Source organism: Eucyclogobius newberryi, unplaced genomic scaffold, assembly GCF_026437365.1.
Source record: "Eucyclogobius newberryi isolate DKJ021-1_F unplaced genomic scaffold, fEucNew1.0.hap1 SCAF_4, whole genome shotgun sequence".
Classification (NCBI taxonomy): Eukaryota; Metazoa; Chordata; class Actinopteri; order Gobiiformes; family Gobiidae; genus Eucyclogobius; species Eucyclogobius newberryi.
Window position 1 is genome coordinate 35,621,754 of NW_027316056.1, and position 27,881 is coordinate 35,649,634.

At 47.8% G+C, this 27,881-nt stretch overlaps 1 protein-coding gene across 3 annotated transcripts; it reads left to right on the forward strand.

Annotated features, from left to right (window-relative positions):
- The first annotated feature begins 235 nt into the window (after positions 1-235).
- LOC140378293 (tripartite motif-containing protein 2-like) lies at positions 236-27,589 on the forward strand. 3 transcript variants are annotated; one of them, XM_072464072.1, is made up of 12 exons: positions 236-335; positions 12,998-13,176; positions 14,019-14,259; positions 15,588-15,739; positions 16,912-17,092; positions 21,529-22,252; positions 23,567-23,667; positions 23,737-23,904; positions 24,289-24,457; positions 26,207-26,277; positions 26,344-26,484; positions 26,788-27,589. In XM_072464072.1, the coding sequence occupies exons 2-12, from the start codon at positions 13,043-13,045 to the stop codon at positions 26,938-26,940; spliced, it is 2,235 nt and encodes a 744-aa protein (XP_072320173.1). In that variant the 5' UTR covers positions 236-335; positions 12,998-13,042; the 3' UTR covers positions 26,941-27,589. The 3 variants fall into 3 exon arrangements, with proteins under 3 accessions (XP_072320173.1, XP_072320175.1, XP_072320174.1); XM_072464074.1 differs by lacking the exons at positions 236-335; positions 12,998-13,176 and adding an exon at positions 13,724-13,737; XM_072464073.1 differs by lacking the exons at positions 236-335; positions 12,998-13,176 and adding an exon at positions 13,757-13,770.
- The last annotated feature ends 292 nt before the right edge of the window (positions 27,590-27,881 follow it).

Genomic DNA, 27,881 nt, shown 5'->3' on the forward strand with positions numbered 1-27,881 from the left:
ACACACACACAAACGCACACTCTCTCTCCACTCACTTTTGGCTGTCTCCGGATTGGCTGGCTCCCCGTTTGTCAGAAGCGCTGCCTCTCTCTTTGCACTGCAGACGGAGCTGAATGACGGATCGAGCTCCAGGGAGGAGTGTGTGTGTGTGGACTCGTGTGTGTGTGTGTGTGTGTGTGGACTGGACTCGTGTGTGTTGACTCGTGCGTGTGTGTGTGGACTGGACTCGTGTGTGTTGTGACTGGACATAGAGCTCTCGGTCACGTGGAGAAGGGAGACGGCGAAGTTGGTCCTGTGTCCTGGTGGATGACGCCTATTGACATCGATGCTGAGCCGTAAGTGTAGAGCGCCGTTGGGGTCATCGTCGTGTCCGAGCGAGGGGTTGCGTTGCGTGGCCAAGGTTGCGTAATGATGTTGCGGTTCGGAATACGACGTCGTATATATCCTTGGTGAGGAGTCAGCAAAGTCTGTTATGGAAATGTTGTCATCTGCGTTTTGAGTGTGCTGTTGTGAGCTTTGTGTGGTTCAATCATGATTTAAAGGGACGTTTGACCATGTTCTCATTTTGACTTTATTTGGTGCTGTTGTACATGTAATTATAGTTTTAATGTTACGATTATTGTGAGGCACAAAACATTGTGCCTCACAATTTAAAGATTTCGCTTTAATAATCATTAATTTTCTTTAATTTGTTGCACGACATGTTACAATTAAGTTTGTGACCAGACGAAATTAAGTAAAATTTGACAAAAACACCAGATAAAAAAAGTTATTGACATCAATTCTATTTTTTGGACTAATGATTGACTTAATTTTGCTTGTGACCTGAATAATCATGATTTTCGATTAACCGAATAATATTTATCGCTAATCTAGAGAATTCCTTATTTATAAGGGCTGTGTTTTATTTTTATTTATTTTTTAAACGGCATAAAATAACAAACATAAACAAAAACAAGACTTCCTAAACATAAAAAAGTAATTTTTCAATAGTCAAACTATTATTTCTGTGGTATGTTTAATGCAATTTAAACTAAAGATGACTAAAGTCTTCTAGATGGAGAATACAGGTCAATGATATGTATTGTGTTTTAGACCGTAATAATCCAAACTACGGTTATTACGGTCACAATTATTCAATGCAACTTTATTTGAAATGGGTTTATTAAATGTTGGCATGTGTCTGGTTTTGAAACGACGTTGATAATAATGTCAGATCAGCTGTGTCTCCTGCTGCTGCATGTTGTGTCTCTGAACACGTCTGTGGAGCTGCTTTTATGTAACCGTGTGGAGTGTAGTGATGATGCTGTGGTGCTGTGGTGCTCAGCTCACCCTGCGTTCTTCCTCTTCTTCCTCTTCCTCTTCCTCTTCTTCTGCCGCTCTCCTGAGGGACTCTTTATAATATTATATCTGAACTTTAACCCTGCCGCTTCCATATCGTCAGGTTTGATTCCCACGTTCTGGTGAGTTCTAGTTCTTCTGGCTGTGCGTTTAATGCTCACGCGTCTGAATCTGAATCCTTTATAGAGAATGTAGAATGTTTAGTCTTTTGAATCATTGTTTTGCAGCTCACGATCTAAATTAATGGGAAAAATAACCGATTAGAGCCGGTGTATTTGCCTCTTTGCCTACAATAATCGTAAAATATGGCGGCTCAAAAATGCATAATTCAAAAATTATTCATTATTTTTGGGTAGACGATCGATGACATTTCCGTTGACTAATATCTAATGTCATGGGCTGTGATGTCATGGGCTGTGATGTCATGGGCTGTGATGTCATGGGCTGTGATGTCATGGGCTGTGATGTCATGGCCTGTGATGTCATGGGCTGTGATGTAAGATAAGATATTCCTTTATTGTCCCACATGGGGAAATTTCATTGGTGCAACGCAGGTAGATACAGAGGTAGATACAGAAGAACAGATCACTTATAGGAAGTCTGAAAAACACTTTCAGTAGAAGATCTCCTATAAATAAATAAAAACTCCCATAGACAAATAAATAAATAAATACCATTGCATGTGATCACGACAGTAATTGCACATGAATATGTGTCACGACAGCACATAGGTTGCACATGAATTGCACATGAATTCCAACAGCAATTGCACATATGACAGAATTGCACATCCGTATTAGGTTAGGTCAGTATTGCGAGTGTTCAGTACTAACAGTTTTTGTTATAAAGTCTGACAGCAGCAGGAAGGAAAGACCTACGGAACATCGAGGGTGGATCAGTCTCTCACTGAAGCTGCTCTCCAGAGCGGAGAGAGTGTCCTGCAGGGGTGACACTCATGGTCCAGCATAGATGTGAATCTAGCCAGGACCCTCCTGTCCCCCACCTCCTGCACCGAGTCCAGAGCACAGCCCAGGACGGAGCTGGACTTCTTGATGACTCTGTCCAGCTTTCTCCTCTCCCTCTCTGTGATGCTGCTGCTCCAGCAGGCCACACCATACAGGAGGGCCGATGCCACCACAGAGTCGTAGAAGGTCTTCAGGAGTGGCCCTGTCACTCCAAAAGACCTGAGTCTCCTCAGGAGGTAGAGCCGACTCTGGCTCTTCCTGTACAGTGCGTCTGTGTTATGAGTCCAGTCCAGTCTGTGGTTCAGATGAACACCCAGGTACTTGTATGAGTCCACTCTCTCAATGTCCCGTCCCTGGATGTTCACTGGTGAGGGGGCAGTGGGGTGGCGTCTGCGGAAATCCACCACCATCTCCTTGGTCTTCCCCGCGTTGATGAGGAGGTGGTTCCGCTGACACCAGTCCCCAAAGTCCTGCGCCAGTCCTCTGTACTCCGCGTCATCGTGTCCGTGATGAGTCCGATGATGGCAGAGTCGTCAGAGAACTTCTGCAGGACACAGCTGTCCGTGTCATGTCTGAAGTCTGCAGTGGAAAGGGTGAAGAGAAAGGGCGCGAGGACAGTGCCCTGGGGCGCCCCCACACTGCAGGTCCGAGTGTCAGACACACAGTTCCGGGCTCTCACAAACTGGAAACTGGGGTCGGTCTGTGAGGTAGTCCAGGATCCACTCTGCCAGGTCATACTCCACACCAGCCGTCTCCAGCTTGTCCCTCAGGAGCAGCGGCTGGATGGTGTTGAAGGCGCTGGAGAGATCGAAGAACAGAATCCTCACAGAGCTGCCAGGCTTTTCCAGGTGAGAGAGAGAGCGGTGCAGCAGGGAGATGACGGCGTCCTCCACTCCGATGCCAGACCGATATGCAAACTGCAGCGGGTCCATGGCTGAGCTCACGGTGGAGCGGAGGTGGTCCAGGACTAGCCGCTCCAGTGTCTTCATCAGGTGGGACGTGAGAGCCACTGGCCTGAAGCTGTTGAAGTCTTTGGGGCGCGGTGTCTTAGGCACAGGTACCAGACAGGAGGTCTTCCAGACCTGTGGTACCACCCTCAGCTTCAGGCTCATGTTGAAGACATGCTCCATAACTCCACACAGTTCATCTGCGCAGGACTTAAGGAGCCTGGGGCTGATGCCATCAGGTCCTGCTGCCTTCCTCACTTTAATCCTCTTCAGCTCACTCCTCACCTGTGCTGCTGTGACAGTCAGTGGTTGGCAGGGGGACCGTGTGCTGGGGGGATGGGTGAGTCCAGGCGAAGTGGGGAGCCGATGGTCCGGGGCAGATAAGCGAAGAGGAACAGATGCAGGGCATTGTCCAGCTGTGGAAGAGGGAGCATGCAGCTGTGCAGGGGGAGGGGCGGGTGACCGATCAAACCTCAAGAAGTGAGCATTTAAATCATTCACCCACTGTAGATCCCCCTCTGTCTGGGCAGGGGGGATTTTGAAGCCCGAGATGGTTTTCAGGCTCCTCCACACTCCCTGAATGTTCTTTTGCTGCAGCTGCTCCTCCATCCTCCTCTTGTAGCCGGCCTCAGCCTGCCTGATCTTCCTCCTCAGCTCCTTCTGCACAGTCCTCAGCTCTTCCTTGTTCCCTGACCTGAAGGCTCTCTTCTTCTCCTTCAGCAGAGCCTTCAGTTCACGGTTAATCCATGGCTTGTTGTTTGGAAAAAACCTCACCGTCCGGGAGGGAACAATGTTCTCAAAACAGAAGTTGATGTAGTCCGTGATGCACTCTGTGATGGTGTTGATGTCCTCCCCATGTGGGTCATAAAGCTCAGTCCAGACAGTGGTGCCTGTCATGTCATGGACTGTGATGTCATGGACTGTGATGTCATGGGCTGTGATGTCATGGGCTGTGATGTCATGGCTGTGATGTCATGGCTGTGATGTCATGGCTGTGATGTCATGGGCTGTGATGTCGTGGCTGTGATGTCATGGCTGTGATGTCATGGGCTGTGATGTCATGGCCTGTGATGTCATGGCTGTGATGTCATGGGCTGTGATGTCATGGGCTGTGATGTCATGGGCTGTGATGTCATGGCTGTGATGTCGTGGCTATGATGTCATGGGCTATGATGTCATGGGCTGTGATGTCATGGGCTGTGATGTCATGGGCTGTGATGTCATGGGCTGTGATGTCATGTCATGGGCTGTGATGTCATGGGCTGTGATGTCATGGGCTGTGATGTCATGGGCTGTGATGTCATGGCTGTGATGTCATGGCTGTGATGTCATGGCTGTGATGTCATGGCTGTGATGTCATGGCTGTGATGTCATGGCCTGTGATGTCGTGGCTGTGATGTCATGGGCTGTGATGTCATGGCTGTGATGTCATGGCTGTGATGTCAGGGGCTGTGATGTCATGTCATGGACTGTGATGTCATGGGCTGTGATGTCATGGCTGTGATGTCATGGCTGTGATGTCAGGGGCTGTGATGTCATGGGCTGTGATGTCATGGGCTGTGATGTCATGGCTGTGATGTCATGGGCTGTGATGTCATGGGCCGTGATGTCATGTCATGGGCTGTGATGTCATGGGCTGTGATGTCATGGGCTGTGATGTCATGGCTGTGATGTCAGGGGCTGTGATGTCATGGCCTGTGATGTCATGGGCTGTGATGTCATGGCTGTGATGTCAGGGGCTGTGATGTCATGTCATGGACTGTGATGTCATGGACTGTGATGTCATGGGCTGTGATGTCATGGCTGTGATGTCATGGGCTGTGATGTCATGGGCTGTGATGTCATGGCTGTGATGTCATGGCTGTGATGTCATGGGCTGTGATGTCATGGGCTGTGATGTCATGGGCTGTGATGTCATGGGCTGTGACGTCATGGCTGTGATGTCATGGCTGTGATGTCATGGGCTGTGACGTCATGGCTGTGATGTCATGGCTGTGATGTCATGTCATGGACTGTGATGTCATGGGCTGTGATGTCATGGCTGTGATGTCATGGCTGTGATGTCACGGCCTGTGATGTCGTGGCTGTGATGTCGTGGCTGTGATGTCATGGGCTGTGATGTCATGGGCTGTGATGTCATGGCTGTGATGTCACGGCTGTGATGTCGTGGGCTATGATGTCGTGGGCTGTGATGTTGTGGTCTGTGGTGTCAGGGGCTGTGATGTCATGGGCTGTGATGTCATGGGCTGTGATGTCATGGCTGTGATGTCATGGGCTGTGATGTCATGGGCTGTGATGTCATGGCTGTGATGTCATGGGCTGTGATGTCATGGGCTGTGATGTCATGGCTGTGATGTCATGGCCTGTGATGTCATGGGCTGTGATGTCATGGGCTGTGATGTCATGGGCTGTGATGTCATGGCTGTGATGTCATGGGCTGTGAAGTCATGGATGTGGGAGGGGTCTGTTTTGGCAGAGTGGTTAGAAGTCGTGATAACATATGGCACTTATCGGCGTGTCGTTTACAGCGTGGCGTCTGGTGCGTTGGTTTCTGGACCACATCGATCCTTTGCTCCATCTCGGCGTCTGTAAACAGCATTAGAAATATGACACCGGCTGCATTTACACGGCCAGTAAAGATCAGATAACACAAGAATTCGATTAGATTTTTGGTGTTTGTTTCATGTTTAAAATAAGTTTTTGCTTATAAAACTGAAAATAATAGAAGAAAAGAAGAAAAGAGCAGTTTGTGAAGAAAAAAGGAACAAAAAACATGAAAAATAATTCAATAAAATATCGATGACAGCTATTGGCATGTGTCAAATATTAGTGGGTTTTTCAAGTAACTGTTCATCAAAATAAATTAGAGCTGTATCTTTAAACATTTGTATTTGTTTACGTCGAGGCTGCAATGACGTAACTCTAAAAAACAATAATAATCCTAGTCGTATTTTGACGGTTTACTTGTTTTATACAGACTCTAAAACACAGACAAAAAGAACAAAAACACATTATTAATGAATGAAAAATATGTTTATTTTCCTTTTTTTAAATTCATAAATATTCTCTTTCTAGACTCATTCAGTCACCATATTTTCACATTTATTTGGTCGATAATGCATTTAAAAAGACTTGTTTGATTTGTCGACTACTAAAATACTCATTTGTGATAATCTGATCACAAATGAGCAAACAGAGCCACGCTTCATTATGGTCAAAAAGCTTTAATCATTTCCTCTTTTGCTTTTTGCTCCACGTGTTTTGAGTTTGAAACGCGATCTCACGTTCCCACATTCATATCCGGACTGTAGCTGTTCCCTGCCCGCTCCAGGACCCCGGGGACCTTTTGTTAGAGATTAGAAATAATAAAAACCAGGCAGGAACAATGTGTGAGGAGCAGAGAGCGGGCCCCGAGGGGCTGCAGCTGAGACGGCCTGTTTTTTCACCTGGACACATGAGCTCGTCTCGTCCCGTGTGAGACCGGGTGTTGTACTTTTCCATCAGGTACGGCCTAACATCAGAATCAGAATCAGAAGAGGGGCCTCCTGCCTGAGGGGAGTGGCCTCCTGCCTGAAGGGAGTGGCCTCCTGCCTGAGGGGAGTGGCCTCCTGCCTGAAGGGAGGGGCCTCCTGCCTGAGGGGAGTGGCCTCCTGCCTGAGGGGAGTGGCCTCCTGCCTGAGGGGAGTGGCCTCCTGCCTGAAGGGAGGGGCCTCCTGCCTGAGGGGAGTGGCCTCCTGCCTGAGGGGAGTGGCTCAAATAGTCTATGTCCAGGTTGAGTTGGTCCCAGAGCTCTGGAGACGTACAGGTCTTGCAGAGATGGAAGTCTGCAGCCGACCACCTTCTCAGCAGAGGGCGCTGTAGTCTCTGTTTGTCCCTGGCTGTGGCTCCAGCGTACCACACGGTGATGGAGGAGGTGATGGAGGAGGTGATGGAGGAAGTGATGGACGAGGTGAGGATGGACTCAGTGATGGCCGTGTAGAACTGCACCATCATCTGCACTGTCAGATTGGCTTTCCTCAGCTGCTGCAGGAAGTACATCCTCTGCTGGGCCTTCTGGATGAGGGAGCTGATGTTGAGCCCTCACTTGAGGTCCTGGGTGATGGTGGGCCCCCATTTGAGGTCCTGGGTGATGGTGGTGCTGAGAAAGCGGAGGAAGTCCACAGTGGAGCTGAGGGAGTCTGAGATGGTGAGCGGGGGCTGGGGGGCTGTGACTTTCCTGAAGTCCACGACCATCTCCACTGATTCTGGACATTGAACTCCAGGTTGTTACCGCTGCACCAGGACACCAGCCGGTCCTCCTCCCTCCTGTTCTTGGGGACAGGGACAATGATGGACGACTTGAAGTTGGGACATAGCATGACTCCAGGAAGGTGTTAAAAATGCCAGTGAAGACAGGAGTCAGCTCGCCTGCACAGTGTCTTAAGGTGGCCGGAGTGACACCGTCTGGTCCAGCAGCTTTTCGAGGGTTGGATGTCCTATAGTCTGATAGTCAGTCTGCTTACATCCTGTTCCATAGACTGCGACCTCGCCCTTTGTGCTGCTGCGTACGTCTCGCGAGGCTCGGGTGAATGACACGTAGTCCCGGATACATGCGTGTACATTGTCTCGTGTCTGCGATGGCCCCGTTCATGTCGTGGGATGTTACTAAACTTTGCGCCGTCAGTGGAACAGAACAAAGACTTTTTAAGTTCAATCATTTTATGCCTTTTAATGATTTTGAAGCTCTGGTTAAGGACTCAACAGACGATTGCTCCAGAAACCAGCTTCACTCATTCATATATTTAACAAAGAAAATCTAGATGGAATTCTGAGCAGAGCTCGTTTCTACTCATGAATATAATTATAAATATAGCCGCAAGCGGCAATGATCGGCCCTCGCTACGCCGCCGCCACGCCGCAAGAGGCGGGGGCGCTAACGCGCCCCAATTGTCCTTTTATTACGCCTACTGCTGAATCTGTGACGCTGTCACATCTTCTCCCCTTTGTTTTACCATCAAAAAGCAATTTTATTTTGAATTCTTGGCAAAATGTGCGGCTTTGCCGCACAGACACCGTGACTCTTTGAATAAAAATGTGGATAACTTTTGATGGTCCACCCCTGAAGATGAGTCTCACCAAATTTCAGGTTAATAGGGCTGACGCCCTAAGAGGAGTTTGTGAAAGTCTAAAGTGTAAACATGTTCTGGCGATTTCCCCATTGGAATAACATGGAAGGTTTCGCCATAACAATTATGACATGGGTCTCATTGACTTTTTTGATGGGGATTCTAAAATTGTGTCAAATTTCATATAATTTCGCAAAACTAAACATTTAACCTCCATATAAAATCTGTAGGGGGCGCTGTGGCTCCAAATTAATTTATTTCACTTCAAGTAGGTTTAGGGCAAAGAGTTTAACAACTGATTCTAATTTGACGCAATTCGGACTTTATCTGCGCAAACGGCAGAAATGTAAAATTTGGGAGATTTCTGAAATTCTTGCTACAGTTTGCGGCTTCGCCGCACAAACACCGTGACAGGTATCAATGTAATTTGGATAACTTTTGATGTCCCACTCCTCAGTAGCATTTTCACCAAATTTCAGCTTTTTAGGGCCAACGCCCTGGGAGGAGTTCGTAAAAGTACGACGTTTGGAAAAACTCCGAAGTCATGTTTAGCCATTTTTGAAGCAATATGCCCGACATTTGGTTGGGCGGACGGCGTTGCCGTAATAATATTTTTTACTTCTCTTGTCACCATCTAGCTCTGCGCCAAATTTCATGATTCTACGATCAGATTTTTTTTGGGTCATTTCCCATTTCTCAATGCATTTTTGGTACATTTGGGGGCGCTGACGCGCCAATTTTTTTATTTTAGAAAAGGGAAATAGCCAGAATGTAGAGAGGCACGATTTTTAGAGGTGTGCAAATTTTTGTGACTTTTCGTCAATGTTCACTGGGTGAAAAATAGGGGGGTTGGTCCCGAGAAGAAGAAGAAGAAGAAGAAGAAGAAGAAGAAGAAGAAGAAGAAGAAGAAGAAGAAGAAGAAGAAGAAGACTATTCCGATGCGAAAACAATGTTTCCCATTTTTCAAATATCATAAACTATACATTTTCGGAAAGCGCTCGCGCTTTCCTACCTCATGGTGTGGGTCCCTGGTCACTGACGGGTACTTTCGTTAATTTTGAGTGGGCGGTGTTTTTGGCCCTCTATACAGTAACAATGTTAAATTTTTGCATTACATGCTTATATGCACGGAACATGCAAGAGATGGGGACCGTATTCGTGAGCTACTTAGCGCAAATGAGTGCTTTATATGGGGATGAGGACCGCGAAGCGGTCCTCATCCCAATGTAAAGTGCTCGTTTAGTGCGAACTTTTGCACGGGCTTCGCCCGTTTACAACGGTAATATTCCATTTTCCTACAACTAATTAGTATGCACGGGGCGTGCATGAGTGGAGGAGTGCGTTAGTGAGTGTTTGGAAGTGGCACGGCCTTACGAGACTAATAGGCCTCTCGCCAGCTTGTGGCGCTCGGGCCTAATAATATGATTATAATTGGAGTAAAACAGAACAAAACTACAGAGTTCAGCTTCATGAAGTCTCCAGGAGGTTCAGGAACAGCTTCAGTTTGAAAAGGGCTCTTTTATTTTATTCATTTTAGGAAATACAGTCTCCAAGTGTATTTGTGTCCTTAAGAGTGTGTGTTCTTCATGTGTGTGTTCTTCATGTGTGTGTTCTTCATGTGTGTCCTTAAGAGTGTGTGTTCTTCATGTGTGTGTTCTTCATGTGTAGTAGAAAAAGCTTCAGTTGTAGTCATCTGGACTCAGTTTGAAAAAGTAGACGTTTCGACTCTCATCCAAGAGTCATTGTCAATAAAAGAATTTAGATCGAGAACTCCGTTATTAATACTGTTCTGTGGTAAGACCCGCCCATTGGGCGGAGCCTTTCTGAAGTAGCAAGAGTTGTTTGTTTCAACAGAAACTCCCCCCTTGTATCTACCGAGCTAGCCTATTCAGAATTTTAATGGCCTATTAGAATCCTCTTTATCTTTGTGAGACCCTGGCTCAACCACCCTGAGTACCTGATTAGCATCTAAATGTCCTTGTCCTGGTCCTCTACCTTTCCAGGGGTTCAGTATACCATTATAGATACCAGGGAGATTGAATCTTAGCCCTCCATTTCTGTTTAAAGAAGGTCTTTCTTTTTTAACAAAATTAGCTTCCTTGACTCCTCTTTCAAACCATCTTTTCTCCCTGCTTAAAACCTTCACCTCACCGTCTTCAAACGAGTGATTAGAGGCTTCAAGATGGAGATGCACGGCGCTCTGTGGTCCTGAACTTGTATTTCTTCTGTGCTGATAAAGCCTCTTGTGTAGAGGCTGTTTTGTCTCACCTATGTACCGTTCTTTACAGCTTTCTTCACTGCATTGGATCGAATAAACTACATTGCTCTGTTTTTGAGTCGGCAACTTGTCCTTTGGGTGAACCAGTTTTTGTCTTAAAGTGTTTCCTGGTTTAAAATAAACAGGGACTTCGTGTTGTCTAAAAATTCTCTGCAGTTTTTCCGACAGGCCAGACACATAAGGGATAGAAACACCCTTCCTTCTCTGTTCAGTTTCCCTTTTGTCCTGCTTCTTGGTTCTCTTCACTCTGTTGAGAGTCCAAGCGGGGTAACCACAGGCTGAGAGGGCATTTCGGACATGTTTTTCCTCTTTCTTCTTGCCCTCTGAGCTGGTGGGCACACCTTGAGCTCTGTGTTGTAAGGTTCTGATCACACCCAGCTTGTGCTGTAGTGGGTGGTTGGAACCAAAGAGCAGATACTGGTCCGTGTGTGTAGGCTTCCTATATACTTCTATTTGGAGTTTCCCGTCCTCTCCTCTGATCGTGGAACAATCAAGAAAGGCCAAGCGATTCTCCTTAGCGTCTTCTCTTGTAAACCTGATATGTGGGTCCACAGCATTGATGTGATCAGAGAAGGTTTCCAGCTCTTGTTTCTTAATTGTTACAAAAGTATCATCGACATAGCGGAGCCACAGTTTTGGGGCTATGCCTGAGAATGAGGACAGTGCCTTCTTCTCAAAGTGCTCCATGTACAGGTTGGCCACTATGGGAGAGACGGGCGAGCCCATGGCACAGCCATGAATCTGTCTGTAAAATTGTCCCCGGAATTGAAAGTAAGTGGTGTTCAGACAGATGTCCAACAGTTTACATATGTGATCAGGTGTCAGTTTGGTCCTTTCCTGTAGGGTGGTGTCTTCCTGCAGTCTGATCCTCACTGCTGCTACTGCATCAGAGGTCGGGATGCAGGTGAACAGGGACACAACATCATATGAAACCATGAGGTCATCTGGGTCCAGTTGGAGATGTTTCACTTTATCCACAAAGTTGTGCGTGTTTTCCACATGATGTTCCGAATTCCCCACAAGCGGAGCCAATATAGTTGTTAAATGCTTGGCCACATTGTAAGTGATGGAATCTGTGCTGCACACTATGGGTCTGAGTGGAACATCCTTTTTGTGTATTTTTGGAAGGCCATAAATGCAAGGCATGGCTTCACCAGGATACAGTCTGTAATACAGAGGCCGGTCTATCATATTATTGACAATCATATTATTGACAATCATATTATTGACAATGACTCTTGGATGAGAGTCGAAACGTCTATTTTTTCAAACTGAGTCCAGATGACTACAACTGAAGCTTTTTCTACTATGGAACACGCCTGGACGAATGAGGGATTACACCGACATACGTTCTTCATGTGTGTCCTTAAGAGTGTGTGTTCTTCATGTGTGTCTTTAAGAGTGTGTGTTGTGTGTTCTTGTCCATGGCGTGTGCAGATGGCAGAGTGCTTTGGCCTGACTTTCTGATCAAATATTCATCAGTTTAAGAGCCTCTCTCTCTCTCTCTCCCTCTCTCTCTCTCTCTCTCTCTCTCTCTCTCTCTCTCTCTCTCTCTCTCTCTCTCTCTCTCTCTCTCTCTCTCGCTCTCGCTCTCGCTCTCGCTCTCGCTCTCGCTCTCGCTCTCTCTCATCACTGCTGAGCTCATGCAGAAAGTCCATCGGTCCCAAATGAGAACACGGCGTCCTCACCTCACGTCCTGTCCTCACCTCACGTCCTGTCCTCACGTTCTGTCCTCACCTCACGTCCTGTCCACACCTCACGTCCTGTCCTCACCTCACGTCCTGTCCTCACCTCACGTCCTGTCCTCACCTCACGTCCTGTCCTCACCTCACGTCCTGTTCTCACCTCACGTCCTGTCCTCACCTCACGTCCTGTCCTCACGTCCTGTCCTCACCTCACGTCCTGTCCTCACGTCCTGTCCTCACCTCACGTCCTGTCCTCACGTCCTGTCCTCACCTCACGTCCTGTCCTCACCTCACGTACACAAACTGAACTGCTCGTCCCGTAAGAGTACATTATGTTTCACCCGGACGAGTACTGCACAAATTAGTAGTATTTAACACAGTCCTGTTTTTAGCTCTTGTGTTGATGGATTTGTATATTTTGTTTGTTTTCTGCTTATTTTGTAAGGTCGGTGCTGAATCCCTGCCTCATCTGAACAGAGCATCTTTGCAAAACACAAATAAAAACAATTTTACATATTTACAAAAAGCTCAAATAAAACATTTAAAAAATAAAATACATGTATTCACCAGTGCAAAGCAAGAGTAAAGACTCAATGACTGAACAGTGAGTCGATGTGGTGATTCCCTCCGCTCCAACTGTTGTCATGACGGCGGTCTCCGTGTGTCGTCCCCGCAGGGTGTGCGTCGAGAGGAGGCCACGCCCCTGTCCTACCGCTTTAGGATGGCCTCGGAGGGCACTGCTCTTCCCAGTCCCGTGGTCCGCCAGATCGACAAACAGTTCCTGATCTGCAGCATATGTCTGGACCGCTACGAGAGGCCCAAAGTGCTGCCCTGTCTGCACACGTTCTGTGAGAGGTAAGTCAAAGCACTGCACACGTTCTGCGAGAGGTGAGTCAAAGCACTGCACACGTTCTGTGAGAGGTGAGTCAAAGCACTGCACACGTTCTGCGAGAGGTGAGTCAAAGCACTGCACACGTTCTGTGAGAGGTGAGTCAAAGCACTGCACACGTTCTGCGAGAGGTGAGTCAAAGCACTGCACATGTTCTGTGAGAGGTGAGTCAAAGCACTGCACACGTTCTGCGAGAGGTGAGTCAAAGCACTGCACACGTTCTGCGAGAGGTGAGTCAAAGCACTGCACACGTTCTGCGAGAGGTGAGTCAAAGCACTGCACACGTTCTGTGAGAGGTGAGTCAAAGCACTGCACACGTTCTGCGAGAGGTGAGTCAAAGCACTGCACACGTTCTGTGAGAGGTGAGTCAAAGCACTGCACACGTTCTGCGAGAGGTGAGTCAAAGCACTGCACACGTTCTGTGAGAGGTGAGTCAAAGCACTGCACACGTTCTGTGAGAGGTGAGTCAAAGCACTGCACACGTTCTGTGAGAGGTGAGTCAAAGCACTGCACACGTTCTGCGAGAGGTGAGTCAAAGCACTGCACACGTTCTGTGAGAGGTGAGTCAAAGCACTGCACACGTTCTGCGAGAGGGGAGTCAAAGCGTTCTGAACGCAAAGCTGAACGTGATCCCGTGATCCTTCACATGAAGCTGAACGTGATCCTTCACATGAAGCTGAACGTGATCCTTCACATGAAGCTGAACGTGATCCTTCACATGAAGCTGAACGTGATCCTTCACATGAAGCTGAACGTGAAGCTGAACGTGATCCTTCACATGAAGCTGAACGTGGTGTTGCTTCCGCAGGTGTCTCTGGAGCTACATCCCGCCGCACAGCCTGACCCTGTCCTGCCCCGTGTGCCGCCAGACGTCCATCCTGCCCGAGAAGGGCGTGGCCGCGCTGCAGAACAACTTCTTCATCACCAACCTCATGGACGTGCTGCAGAGGCCCCCCGACGACGAGCGTGGGCCCCGGGACGACGGCCGCCTGGACCTCGGCTCCGCGGGGCCGGCTCAGCTGCTGTCCTGCCCCAACCACGGAGGCAGCGTAAGGCCCCGCCCCCCTGTCCCGCACGCACCCGTCTCGCTCGCTAGTTATCTCCTTTTTAATCACTCCAGCAGCTCGCGGGGTCAAAATCAGACCATCGTGTGCTGTCTGCATCTAATTATGAAGGGTTTTACCTTCTGCGCCGGAGCGAGAGAGATGTAGAGCTGAGGTTGTAGTTATTTAAGTTAGGGAGTGTCTGCAGTGCCGCGGCGCGCGGACGTAAAAGCCATGTTATTTTTGTGCCGGCCTATTTGACCGCGTTTTAGCGCCATTTTAGACCGCGCCGCGTTAAGGTTAGGGTTAAGGTTAGGATTAGGGTTAGGGTTAGCCATGAGGTTATAACGGGCTATAAGGGAAATGCCGCGGTCCCTGAAACTGCGCGGCTATTTGACCGCGCCGCGGCTCTCCAGCCACGGCCTTTAAGTTAAGTTAATATCCAGTTTCATTCTGTCGCAAACTGATTAACTAATTAATCCTAGTGTTTCATATGTGTTCTCCCTCACGTCTCTGCTCCTCTTCGTTTCCCCCCACCCTTCCTGTTCTCCTCTCTGGTTACCGCCCCCTTGTCTCTCTGGTTAGGTTACCGCCCCCTTGTCTCTCTGGTTACCGCCCCCTATCTCTCTGGTTACCGCCCCCTTGTCTCTCAAGCTCATCACAGGCTCTCCTCACCTGTGCGTGGGTTCACAGCTGTGTCTGCTTGTCAATCACTGGGTGTAGTATTTTAGGTGTTTGTTTCCTCTGCCTCGGCGCGAGATTGTCTGCATTGCCCCGTTCTGCCCCAGCTATTGAGCGTCTGGTATTTTGATCCGTGTTTTGACCCTGACTTCTGCTTTTTGCCTAACCCAGTTTTACTCCGGACGTTAATGACCAGTTTTTTGCACTGACCTCCCTTTGCCTGACCCTCGTGATATCTGTTTGCTGTTGACGACCTCTGACCTTTCTGACTATCCTTCCGACTATCCTCTGACAAAGCTGAACGCTTGCGAATCGAACCTGTAACGGACCTGACCACGCCTCTCGCCTGCTCTCTGACTCCGCTGGAAGGATCTGCTATTGTCGTCACACTTAACTAAAAGACTTTGCACGTTCTCAGTTCTGTCTTCATTAAACCCCGTTACAAATCATCTCCCGTTTCTAGCTTCCGTTATTGGCTCAGTTCTGCCGTCCGTGACATGATCAAGTGTTTTCATATGTACATTTAGATGTACATATGAATTTTTGCTGCTGATAAGCAGCTTTTGCGCTGCACTAAAGTCGCTCGGTTCTGAAGTCGCTCGGTTCTAAAGTCGCTCGGTTCTAACGGGTACACATGCTCTCTCCTTTGGCAGCTGATGGAGTTCTACTGTCCGCCCTGTGAGACCGCCATGTGTGAGGAGTGCACGGGCGGCGAGCACGGCGAGCACCCCACGGTTCCTCTCCGGGACGTGGTGGAGCAGCACAAGGCGTCGCTGCAGGACCAGCTCAGCGCCGTCAAGAAGAGGTACGACCGGGACACGCCCGTTTGTCCTGCCGCATCCACGGTCGCCGGCGTTTAGCCCGTTTACAGCCGAGTCTCGTCATTAGTGAACATCAGGTGCAATGTAGTGCTGTAGTCCTGTAGTGTTTCCACCTACCCCCTGTCCCCGCCCACGTCCCTTTACTTTGATGTGGTTCTTTGTAAATGACGATCTGCTGCTTGTTATAGTGAAATGTAGTGGTGCCGTTCTTCTTTTAATATATATTTGAACTTTTTAGTGAGACAAACGATAACAATGACAACATAAAAAGACAAAAAAAAATAAAGACAGAAAAGCACAAAAAAGGCCCAAAAAAAGTCTAAAAAAGACAACAAAAAAACGCTAAAAAGCCACACAGAAAAAGACAGCAGACCAAAAAAAGAACAAAGAAAAGACAAGGCAAAAAGACAAAATGACCAAAAGAGAAGACCAAAAAAGGACAACAAAAAACATTAATAAAAAGTGGGAAGGGGTAAAAGGGTTGGGGAAGGACAGGAGTACAGTGCAGAGTTCCTGGATGTTCACATACATTTGCACATATATTTTTGTTTATATCATGTATATTATTATATGGGACACAATAGTATGTTGCTGTGTACTTCCTCATTATCTGTAAACAAACAATCTTAGGGCTGACATGTTATTACATCAAGTACAATTAACAGCTTTTTAAACTGTTAATTGTATCCAGCGATCCTCCCCCCCTCTGCCCAGTCCCTCACCCCCTCTGCCCAGTCCCTCACCCCCTCTGCCCAGTCCCTCACCCCCCCTGCCCAGTCCCTCACCCCCTCTGCCCAGTCCCTCACCCCCTCTGCCCAGTCCCTCACCCCCCCTGCCCAGTCCCTCACCCCCTCTGCCCAGTCCCTCACCCCCCCTGCCCAGTCCCTCACCCCCCCTGCCCAGTCCCTCACCCCCTCTGCCCAGTCCCTCACCCCCTCTGCCCAGTCCCTCACCCCCTCTGCCCAGTCCCTCACCCCCTCTGCCCAGTCCCTCACCTCCTCTGCCCAGTCCCTCACCCCCTCTAAGCGACTCGTCATTGACACAGTTTTGTCCAGGAGACTTTATCCTGTCGAGCTACTTTACGACTCGCGCGTTGCATTATATTTACTGCGCGTGTATAAAACGGTCCCCGTGACGACCGCGTGTTGCGCCTCAGGCTGCCCGAGATCGATGCGGCGCTGCACACGCTATCCGAGATCCTGCAGCAGCTGACGCACCGGAAGAGCGCCATCGAGGACGACATCCGCGGCACCTTCGACGAGCTGCAGAAGACGCTGAACGTGAGGAAGAGCGTGCTGCTGATGGAGCTGGAGGTCAACTACGGACTCAAGCAGAAGGTGATGAAACACCACGAGAAACACACATACAGTGAGAAGAAAGTGTACGTTCTGCTTTATCAACACATTTATCAACACATCAAACTTTTTAACAGTTTTTATTTTGCCGCCGGGAGGAAGAGTACATCGTAAAACGTTCTAGTTTACAATGTATTTATTTAGCTGTGATTTCTGCGATTGGTTATGCTACTTCTCGGATCAAAGGTAATAATAAGCATATTTCAGCGCTTCTTTTGGAGTATCATCTGAATATTTAGCCGTGGCTGTGTTCGAACGCGCACCAAAATCCGATCAACGTCTGATTTGTGGATTCGTCGGTTTATTATCAAAAATTGCAATTTACGGGAACATTTTGATAAATAACATAAAGATTGCACGTTCATTGTGCTTCAAAATACAAAGTTGCGCAAAATCCGCTGACAAATGCGCATTCCTTTGGCGCGTTGAAACCGTAAACGCGCGTCGACATTCCGCTCCGGGTCATGTAAGTATCCTCTAAACTAAACGCGCTGAATTACATCCGTTTCCCCGTCTTTATCCGCTCTGAAGTGTAGAATAAACTTCACTCGGGCCGTTAACATAAAAGGGGGAGGGAGCGGGGGGAGGGGCGTTCGCGCAGGGTCGGCCAATCGTCTACGCCCTCCTCCCCCCGGTCGCCCCGCCCACCCCGTCCGAGATGCGCTCTGCGTCGCGTGGGAGCAGAGCTGATGGGTCGCGGCTCCGGGGGGGACAGAGGCGCTCGGGCCGCTCTGGTTCTCTCTCTCTCTCTCTCTCTCTCTCTCTCTCTTTGGGCGTGTCCCGGGACGGCTCTGCACGTGGGACTTTGTCCGACGCCGTCTCACATGTCGCCGCGCGCTCTGATAAGGGGACGCGGGTTCAGACGGAGGTAAAGGACATGGCCGAGCGCGGTGGAGGTGAAGATGACGGCGCGGTGGAGGTGAGTTCAGCATCGGACTGTTTCCTCTTCCTTAAAGGGACGAGTGACGGGGTTTTACCATTGACTTATTTTGACTTACCGTATTTTCTGGACTATAAGGCGCACCTTTTTTCATAGTTTTGGCCGGGGTTATACTTATATTTATACTTATACTCCGGAGCGACTTATATGTGCTATTATTTGTTATTTTCACACTTTCACACCACATTTCATACTCCAGTGCGACTTATATATGTTTTTTTTTCTCTCTATTATGCATTTTTTGACTAGTGTGACTTATAGTCCAGAAAATACGATATTTGGTGTATTTATACCTGTCGTACATATACATTATAGTTTTACACCAATCGAGCAGGTATTTGTGGAGAAAACTTTGAAAAATCTGTAGAAAATGACACTCAGTCAGTCAGTTTATGCAGAATTTACACAAAAGAAGCAACTTTTTTGACTCTAAACATTAATTCAACATAATAATGTCGTTCTCATACCTTGTCAAGTTTTTCAAAATTGTGACATTAGATTTGTTTTGGCCCAGTGTTTGCTGGGTAATTTCCTACTGTGATGTCATCAATTACAAACAGGAAGTGAAATTATAAACTTTAAAAATGTGCTATTCTGTGATGACATTTTGATCATTTTTAGTTAAATTCTAAATATATTGATCTTAACTGCGTTTTAGTTCAGTGAGTGGTCCGGCCTGTAGGGGGCGCTTTAACAGAGACGGGTTCGTGTTGTCGGGCACGGCTGTCACACGATAAGAGTTTATTTGGCTTGTGTAGTCGCCGTGGTTACAGACATGCGCATGACCGTAACAGAAGAACGTGTGATGCAGTGAGAAGAAAGACGCTTTATTTATTTAATGTCACGTTATTTTACAGAACTTCTACTTCTCTGACACTGCAGTACTTCTACCCGAGTAGTATTTAGTTTGAAGTAACGGTACTCTTCTCACTGTTACGGAGTCTGCATGTGACAAAAACGTGTACTTCTTTATGTTTTATATATATTTAATTCAAAATGAAAAAAAGAAACGAAGATACATTTTAAAATGAGGTTTATGAAAAAGCTCAAAATAAATGTCCCTGTGTGCTTCTCTTACCTCCAGACTTGCTTTCGTGATTATTTTGTCATTATTTAACGTTTAATTGCTTAAATAAATACATCAATTAGTAATAAATCCGATTTGAATTACATTTTACGTCCAAACTGTCACTCAGCGCTTTAGCAGCTTCTCCCGTTTTAAAATAAGGTTCTTTTTGTAGTTAATTTAGCGTTATGTGTTTAAAAAGCGCTTAAACAATAATTATCATTTGTAGATGGTTTGTAACGTCTTCTAAATGTTAAAAAAGCCTTTAACAAAACAAGTGTGTTGTTTTTAAGAGCATTAAACTGCTTCTTAAACTATTTTCAATAACCAAGTGATAAATACTGGTAAAAGCCTTAAAGTGCTCATAAACATTGAACTTTTTACTGGGATTATTTGAAAGTGCTGCTACTCTCGCTGTTTATCCCAACTTCAGCCACGCGGTCGTCAGCGGTAACGACAAACGAAGCGTTCATGTTCGTTTAAATCCTGAAAAGAGAACGATAAACAGCACTTTGGTTTTATGTAACTGAGAAGATATGTCCAGGGCACATTTAAACATAATTTAAAAACTGCAATATACATTTTAAGTGTTTTTCGAGCATTTTAAGCTTCTTTTTTTTACTGGGACTGAAAGTTAAAAGTATCTGCAGAGCCTGGTCATGTCCCGACGGTTATGAATGGATGAATAAAGCTGAAACCCCGGGAGTCTTCACACTGCTCTGGGACGTGGCCTCAAACGAGAACAAAGCGCTGTTCTAGACAAACGCACCTTTATGTCAGGTCGGACAGAAGACGCTCTGTGCTTCTCTGTCCCCGATGACGTGAAGCCAAGCACCGACCGACATAAGGTTCCAAGCACCTGTAGCATATATAATGCTGCAGTGCATTAAAATTGGAGTTGGACTAGTACCAGAAGTTTAAGGTTCGGCTCGGAGGAAAATGAGGTGTATTCAATGAGACAACTGACAAAATGCTTGTAGCGCCGAGTGGTGTTATTTACAGTGATTGACAAATATATACAATATTTACAGTTGTGCACAATTAGAATAATGGTCCATATTTCTGAACTTAATCAGTTCAACGCGTTAACAAAGTTCCAAGTGCAGTGCTGCATAGCTCAGTCCACAAATAGAATCCACGGGTAACTTCCAAGGGTTTCAGAGTATGAATCAGTGTATCCACTAGCAGGGGATATTGTGTAGGATATAGTGTATGTGTGGGGAGCGTCTGCAGCGCCTCCTACCGCACCGGCAGATGTTTGCACTCTCTCGGTTCGTTCTGGTTTCTTTAGCTCGCCATCCAGTTCTGGAACCTGGCCTGTTCAAAACAGGACCATGAACAAACAACAAAATTGTTATTATTAATTAATTAATAATAATAATTATAATTCAACATTTAGATCATGCTTAGATACAATATTTCATGTCATCTGTTCATCTCAATCAGTAATTAATATTCCCAGTGTTTGGGCAGTGAAATTAACTTTTAATAATTTAACTTTAAATCATTAGATTTCAGTGTCAGATTCAGCAAAAGTTGAAGTGCAAAAATGATACAATTTAACATGAACGAGTGCAGCCAGCGCCCGCACCGGCTGGAAAGTCCGTGTTAACTGATTCAATCAACAGTAGCCTAGCATGTTAGCTTCGAACAATAACAAAGCACTCACCAGGTCCACTTTAAGTATATCAGTCAAACAAAACACAAGATCACAGGCAGAGGCATCTGTTAAGTCGATGGCATAACAGTGAATAAGCAGAATATCCGTAAAGTTTAGAGGGCTAACCGCCCACCTGCAGCCGCTTAACAACCTGGAGGCCCACACTCCTCCCGAACAACTGCGCGCGGCCATGTTTAAAGAGCTTAGCGCCGCAAATCTCGCGATACGTGTGCGGAGTGTCGCGATAGTTCGGCAGAGACGGACCAGGCAGGCAAAAATGAAGCAAAGGGACCAGGCAAGCAAAACGGAGGCAGAAACGATCCAGGAGCAGAAAATCACCTGGGTTACACACCGACCGACATAAGGTTCCAAGCACCGACCGACATAAGGTCATTGCAAACTCGAGTTGAAAAGACGAGAAACAAGCAGCAGTAAAAAAAAAACTGTCTAAATACAACCCCGAGTAGACGAATGATGAGGAAACGCTGTTATAACGCTGTCAAAAGCTCAGAAAAGTTGTATTTACATAACAAATCTCCTTTTGGTTTGTATTTTTCTTGTCTTTTTTAACCAGACCTATATTCTGTGATATTACGGGGCACTGTGGGTGACGTGTCTTGCCCTGGGACCCCTCCTGCTTTACCTGTGGCACCGCTCTCCTCCTCGTCCTCGCGAATCGACCTCAAAACGTGTACTTTTTGCAGCCGACGCCGCGAGCTGAAATGACTGTCTCCCTCTGCTGTCCACCGCAGGTACTGCAGGCCCAGCTGGACACGCTGCGCCGCGGCCAGGAGGGAATCGGCAGCAGCTGCAGCTTCACGGAGCAGGCGCTGAGCCACGGCAGCGAGGCCGAGGTGCTGCTGGTCAAAAAGCAGATGAGCGAGCGCCTCGTCGAGCTGGCCAATCAGGAGCTCCCGCTGCGGCCCGACGAGAACGACCAGCTCGACTTCATCATCGAGACGGACGGGTTCAAAAAATCCATCCACAACCTGGGGACGATTATGACCACGAACGCCGTCGCCTCGGAGAGCGTGGCCACCGGGGAGGGACTGCGGCGCTGCGTGGTCGGCGTGCCCACCTCGGTCACCGTCACCACCAAGGACAAGGACGGCGAGCTCTGCAAAACGGGGAACGCGGACATCGCGGCGGAACTGCGCGCGTCCGACGGCGCCAAGTGCGACGGCGAAATGGTCGACAACAAAAACGGAACGTACGAGTTTTTGTTCGCGGCGCCCGGGGACGGGACGCTGTGCCTGTCGCTGAGTCTGTACGGGCAGCCCATCAGAGGAAGCCCCTTCAAAATAAAAGCCACCAGGTGCATCGACGCTTCGCCCACGAGTGACGGGCTGAAGAAGGGGCTCAAGTCGCCGGGGAGCGGGTACGTGAAGCAGAAGGCCGTCAAGAGGCCGGCCAGCATGTACAGCACGGGACGCCGGAAGGAGAACCCCATCGAAGACGACCTCATCTTCAGAATAGGTGCGGCGATAATGGGAAGAACGCAGCATTCTAAGTGTCTTTAAAGGAGACGTATTACGCTAAATTGACCCTGTTGTAGCGGTATTTCCTCGTCATTCGTTGACTCAAAGTTGTGTCATGATTGTGTGATCCAGTAATGCGCTAATGTCACCTACCTCGTGTCCCCGCCCACATCGCCGCGCTTAATTGCAATTACTGTGAAGATTAAGAGTTTTGACAATAATAACACGTCAATGTCACTATGAAGAGGCGGGGCTTATCAGTTCTGCAGCTAAATCAAATGAATTAAGCGTTGGATTTATAAAGCGTCATTCACTTCATCACCAATCAGAATCGCACCAGGCGAGGTGGGCGGAGTGTCTTGCCACAGTTTGCTCTAGCGCCCCACTGTGGCCCCTGGTGTTCCGGCGGCCTCTCGTCCAGGCCCGTCCCAGCTCTGGCTTGCTGTTTTTAAAATGGACAAAATGTAAAATGATGATCTGCTTATGTTACAGTTTCATATTAAGTGTAGTAAGAAAGCGTGTTATGTCTCCTTTAACGTGTGACTGTATCTTTAAGACACTTGGGGATATAGTATGACGTCATGACCCATTTTCCCCTCTAATTCCCCAAAGTAGAAGAATCAGCAAATCATTAAGAATTCATGAGAACAGATGTCACGATTTCAAATGTCAGCGTAACGATTATTTTGACAATAAACGTCGCGATTTAACGATTATTCGCGATTATTGAATATTTAATAAAATCCTGAGTTTTCTCTCCCTCTTGTTTTCTGAACACGTCACCTCAGTGTGTGACCCGCTGAACATTATGAACGACCAATTTAAGATAAACAGCGAGATAAAAAAAAAACACTTTTGAGGAAACAGAAAAAAATTACTTAATTTTGCTTCTAAAATCGTCACATTTCTTTTAAATGATCTAAAAAACTACGAAAATACATAATTAGTTTGGAAATGATCACTTTTCTACAAACTTTCTTCCCTTTAAAAATGTCAAAATTATATATTTTATTTTTCACGATTATATTGTGTCCTAAATTATCCCGATTATCAATTAAACTAATAATCTTGACATCCCAAGTCCCGACGTAATTTATTCGAAACCAAACTTCAAACGTCAGGTGACATTTAATAGACTTGAAATATGTTTAGAACAACTAATACTATACTATACTATACTATACTATACTATATTAGTTTAAGCGATATAAATGAGCAGTGATCAATAACGAGTAATTACAATGTTCAGTATCGATAAACACGACGAGCTCGATCACACTTGGTTCTTGTTCATACGTTCTGTGCGTTTCAGGAACCAAAGGGAGGAACAAGGGCGAGTTCACAAACCTGCAGGGCGTGGCCACCTGCGCGGACAAGGTGCTGATCGCCGACAGCAACAACCAGTGTGTTCAGGTACCGGCCTGAACAGCGACCGCGCCTCTCTGTGTCGACACGGTTTAACCCGCGGTGCGTTCCCACTAGATTTTCACCAACGAGGGCCAGTTCAGGAGCCGCTTCGGGGTCCGGGGCCGCACTCCGGGTCAGCTGCAGAGGCCCACGGGCGTCGCCCTGCACCCCAACGGCGACATCATCATCGCCGACTACGACAACAAGTGGGTCAGCGTCTTCACGTGCGACGGCAAGTTCAAGGTGAAGGACGGGGACGGGTTATTCAAGAGTAATCGTCCATTTGACCTGAGGGATGTGTGCGTAAAAGTGTGTAGTGTGTGCGTAAAGGTGTGTGTAAAGGGTGCGTAAAAGTGTGCGTAAAGTGTGTGTAAAGGGTGCGTAAAGTGTGCGTAAAGGTGTGTGTAAAGGGTGCGTAAAGTGTGTGTAAAGTGTGCGTAAAAGTGTGCGTAGTGTGTGTAGAGTGTGCGTAAAAGTGTGCCTAAAGTATGTGCGTAAAGAGAGCGCGTAGAGAGGTTGTAAAGTGTGTGCGTAAGGTGTGTGCGTAAAGTGAGTGCGTAAAGTATGTGCTTAAAGTGTGTACGTAAAATGTGTGCGTAAAGTGTGCTTATGTCTTTGCCCGTGCAGAATAAGATTGGCACGGGGAAGCTGATGGGCCCTAAGGGCGTGTCCGTGGACCGAAACGGACACATCATCGTGGTGGACAACAAGGCCTGCTCCGTCTTCATTTTCCAGCCCAACGGCAAACTGGTCACCAAGTTTGGGAACCGCGGCAACGGGGACCGGCAGTTTGCAGGTATCTAAACGCCGCAAGCAAATGCACCGCTGGGCGAGGGGGGGGGGCGATGGCAAGGATGATGGCGAGAGGAGCCGATGGCGAGGATGATGGCGAGAGGGGCCGATGGCGAGGATGATGGCGAGAGGGGCCGATGGCGAGGATGATGGCGAGAGGGGGCGATGGCGAGGATGATGGCGAGAGGGGGCGATGGCGAGGATGATGGCGAGAGGGGACGATGGCGAGGATGATGGCGAGAGGGGCCGATGGTGAGGATGATGGCGAGAGGGGGCGATGGCGAGAGGGGGCGATGGCGAGGATGATGGCGAGAGGGGGCGATGGCGAGGATGATGGCGAGAGGGGGCGATGGCGAGGATGATGGCGAGAGGGGCCGATGGCGAGGATGATGGCGAGAGGGGACGATGGCGAGGATGATGGCGAGAGGGGCCGATGGTGAGGATGATGGCGAGAGGGGGCGATGGCGAGAGGGGGCGATGGCGAGGATGATGGCGAGAGGGGGCGATGGCGAGGATGATGGCGAGAGGGGGCGATGGCGAGGATGATGGCGAGAGGGGCCGATGGCGAGGATGATGGCGAGAGGGGCCGATGGCGAGGATGATGGCGAGAGGGGCCGATGGCGAGGATGATGGCGAGAGGGGGCGATGGCGAGAGGGGCCGATGGCGAGGATGATGGCGAGAGGGGGCAATGGCGAGGATGATGGCGAGAGGGGGCGATGGCGAGGCGATGGCGAGGATGATGGCGAGAGGGGCCGATGGCGAGGATGATGGCGAGAGGGGCCGATGGCGAGGATGATGGCGAGAGGGGCCGATGGCGAGGATGATGGCGAGAGGGGCCGATGGCGATGGCGAGAGGGGCCGATGGTGATGGCGAGAGGGGCCGATGGCGAGGATGATGGCGAGAGGGGGCAATGGCGAGGATGATGGCGAGAGGGGCCGATGGCGAGGATGATGGCGAGAGGGGCCGATGGCGAGAGGGGCCGATGGCGAGGATGATGGCGAGAGGGGCCGATGGCGAGAGGGGCCGATGGCGAGGATGATGGCGAGAGGGGGCGATGGCGAGGATCTGGAGAACGATATTTAGCAGTCCAACAGGAAACAGGACTTTGAAAGTGTTAGAGGTTTAATGAGCAGAAAACTGTGAAATGTCTGTAAAAGTGCACATATTTCACCAAATATCCTTATTTCAAAGTTTACAACATAACTTTTTCATTTTTATTATTAATGATGTTCTTTTGTAGTATTTTTTATGATAAACTACACTCTAAATTTGCATATTTTCAAAACAACATTCATAATCTGATCTAAATTTGGAGGTATTGCATCAACTCTGGACTAAGTGTGTAATGTCTAAAGCGGGACTATCGCATAATATCCCCAACACTGTTTCAACAAATTAGTTGATGCAATAAAATAACGACTGAAGCATGTGAGAAATGATAAACAAAATGCTTTACCAACGTTTGTTTGGAAAATTGCCCATGTAGAACTGAACCAGAATTAAATTAAGACTAGACTAAAACTAACCAGGACTAACCCAGGATCAAAATGGGTCTAAATCAGAATTAAACTAGGACTAAACCAAGACTAAACCAGGACTAAACTAACCCAGAATTAAACCAGTAAAAAATACATTTTTATTATTTTTTTTATATTTGGAAGATGGTTGTGGGCCGAATTATATCACTTGGAGAGCCAGATTTGGCCCTCGGGCCGTATGTTGCCGTGGTCTGAAGTATTGTTTGTCTTCAGGTCCTCACTTTGCTGCTGTCAACAACAACAATGAGATCATCGTGACAGACTTTCACAATCATTCAGTCAAGGTAACGTGCATGTGATACTTTTATCCTCGTGTAAATCTGCACACGCGTGACGCTGGCGTGTTGCAGGTCTTTAACACAGACGGCGAGTTCATGCTGAAGTTCGGCTCAAACGGCGAGGGAAACGGTCAGTTCAACGCGCCCACCGGAGTCGCAGTGGACGCCAACGGCAACATCATCGTGGCAGACTGGGGCAACAGCCGTATACAGGTCAGAGCCAACGCCAACGTCATGATTGACACACGAGCGCAATATTGATCGGCCGTGTTCGAGCGGAACTGTACGATTCACAGTTTAGTCGAAGGCGGAGAAATGACGGACACGAGGCACAAAAACGAAAATATCATTGCATTTTAAAAGCAAGAAAATGTATTTTTAGAGCACAAGTTGTACACATTGTAATTCAAAGTGCTTTCAAACGAAGAAAAACATAAATAATTGTTATAAAACTGACTTAATGAGAGAAGAGTGCGGCCATTTTGTCATCCATTCTGACATTTCCTCCTTCCTCAGGTGTTTGACGGCAGCGGCTCCTTCCTGTCCTACATCAACACGTGTGCGGACCCTCTGTACGGGCCCCAGGGTCTGGCCCTGACCTCCGACGGACACGTGGTGGTGGCCGACTCCGGCAACCACTGCTTCAAAGTGTACCGCTACCTGCAATAACTCCTCCTGCTGGACTCGGCCCCACAGGACTACAAACATGGCCGACAAGACTACAAACGTGGCCGGCAAGACTACAAACGTGGCCAACAAGACTACAAACATGGCAGACAAGACTACAAACATGGCAGACAAGACTACAAACATGGCAGACAAGACTACAAACATGGCCGACAAGACTACAAACATGGCAGACAAGACTACAAACATGGCAGACAAGACTACAAACATGGCCGGCAACACTTCAAACATGGCTGTCTTGACCATCTTCCTTCACTGTGCCATCTGGCGTCCCCATGAAGACGAAGCCATTTCATAGTTAACGTGGGATATTAAAGACTTGGAGGAGACACTGGTCTACTTTACACTTCACACCGCCGAGGATCATGGTCTTATTCATTAGTCGTACAACCGGGCAGTAGATCAGTACTATTTAATATTACCAGTTTAACGTTTAATGCAACGCTGTAGTTTTTACACATAAAACTGAACCGAAAAGCGTTTAGAACTGTTCTCTACCGTACTACCTGACCACACAAAAACACTCTTTTACAATAGCCTTTCTCCTGTTATTTAAATTATTACATTTTCCATTCGACAGATATTATTATAAAGAATGTAATTAAACTGCATGGATTTGTTGATACATTTGCACCTGACTCGCTCACAGAACACTTTATGACCGTAGTGTCGCCGGTGGCAAGAGGAAGGGCATCTGACATTAAATTCTGCTTAAAGAAGATCAGCTAAAAGGCCGCGCACCTTAGTCAGCTGTAATCCAGGTTGTAGTGTTGTCGAGCGTATGAATATGTCACTTCTTGGTGTGCGGTCGAGCATGATACTGCCCTCTAGTGCATGGATGAATCCCCAAACAGACCATCGCCAAAAGACACAAGTATTGTCTATATGTCCAAGAGTGTCGTATACTGTAGTCTTAACACATG

Coding starts and splice junctions, on each gene's coding strand:
- LOC140378293 (XM_072464072.1), top strand. CDS start 13,043: ATGGCCTCGGAGGGCACTGCTCTTCCCAGTCCCGTGGTCCGCCAGATC. Junction 14,260..15,587: donor GCCCCAACCACGGAGGCAGC/GTAAGGCCCCGC, acceptor CTCCTTTGGCAG/CTGATGGAGTTCTACTGTCC. Junction 23,668..23,736: donor GCAACAACCAGTGTGTTCAG/GTACCGGCCTGA, acceptor CGTTCCCACTAG/ATTTTCACCAACGAGGGCCA.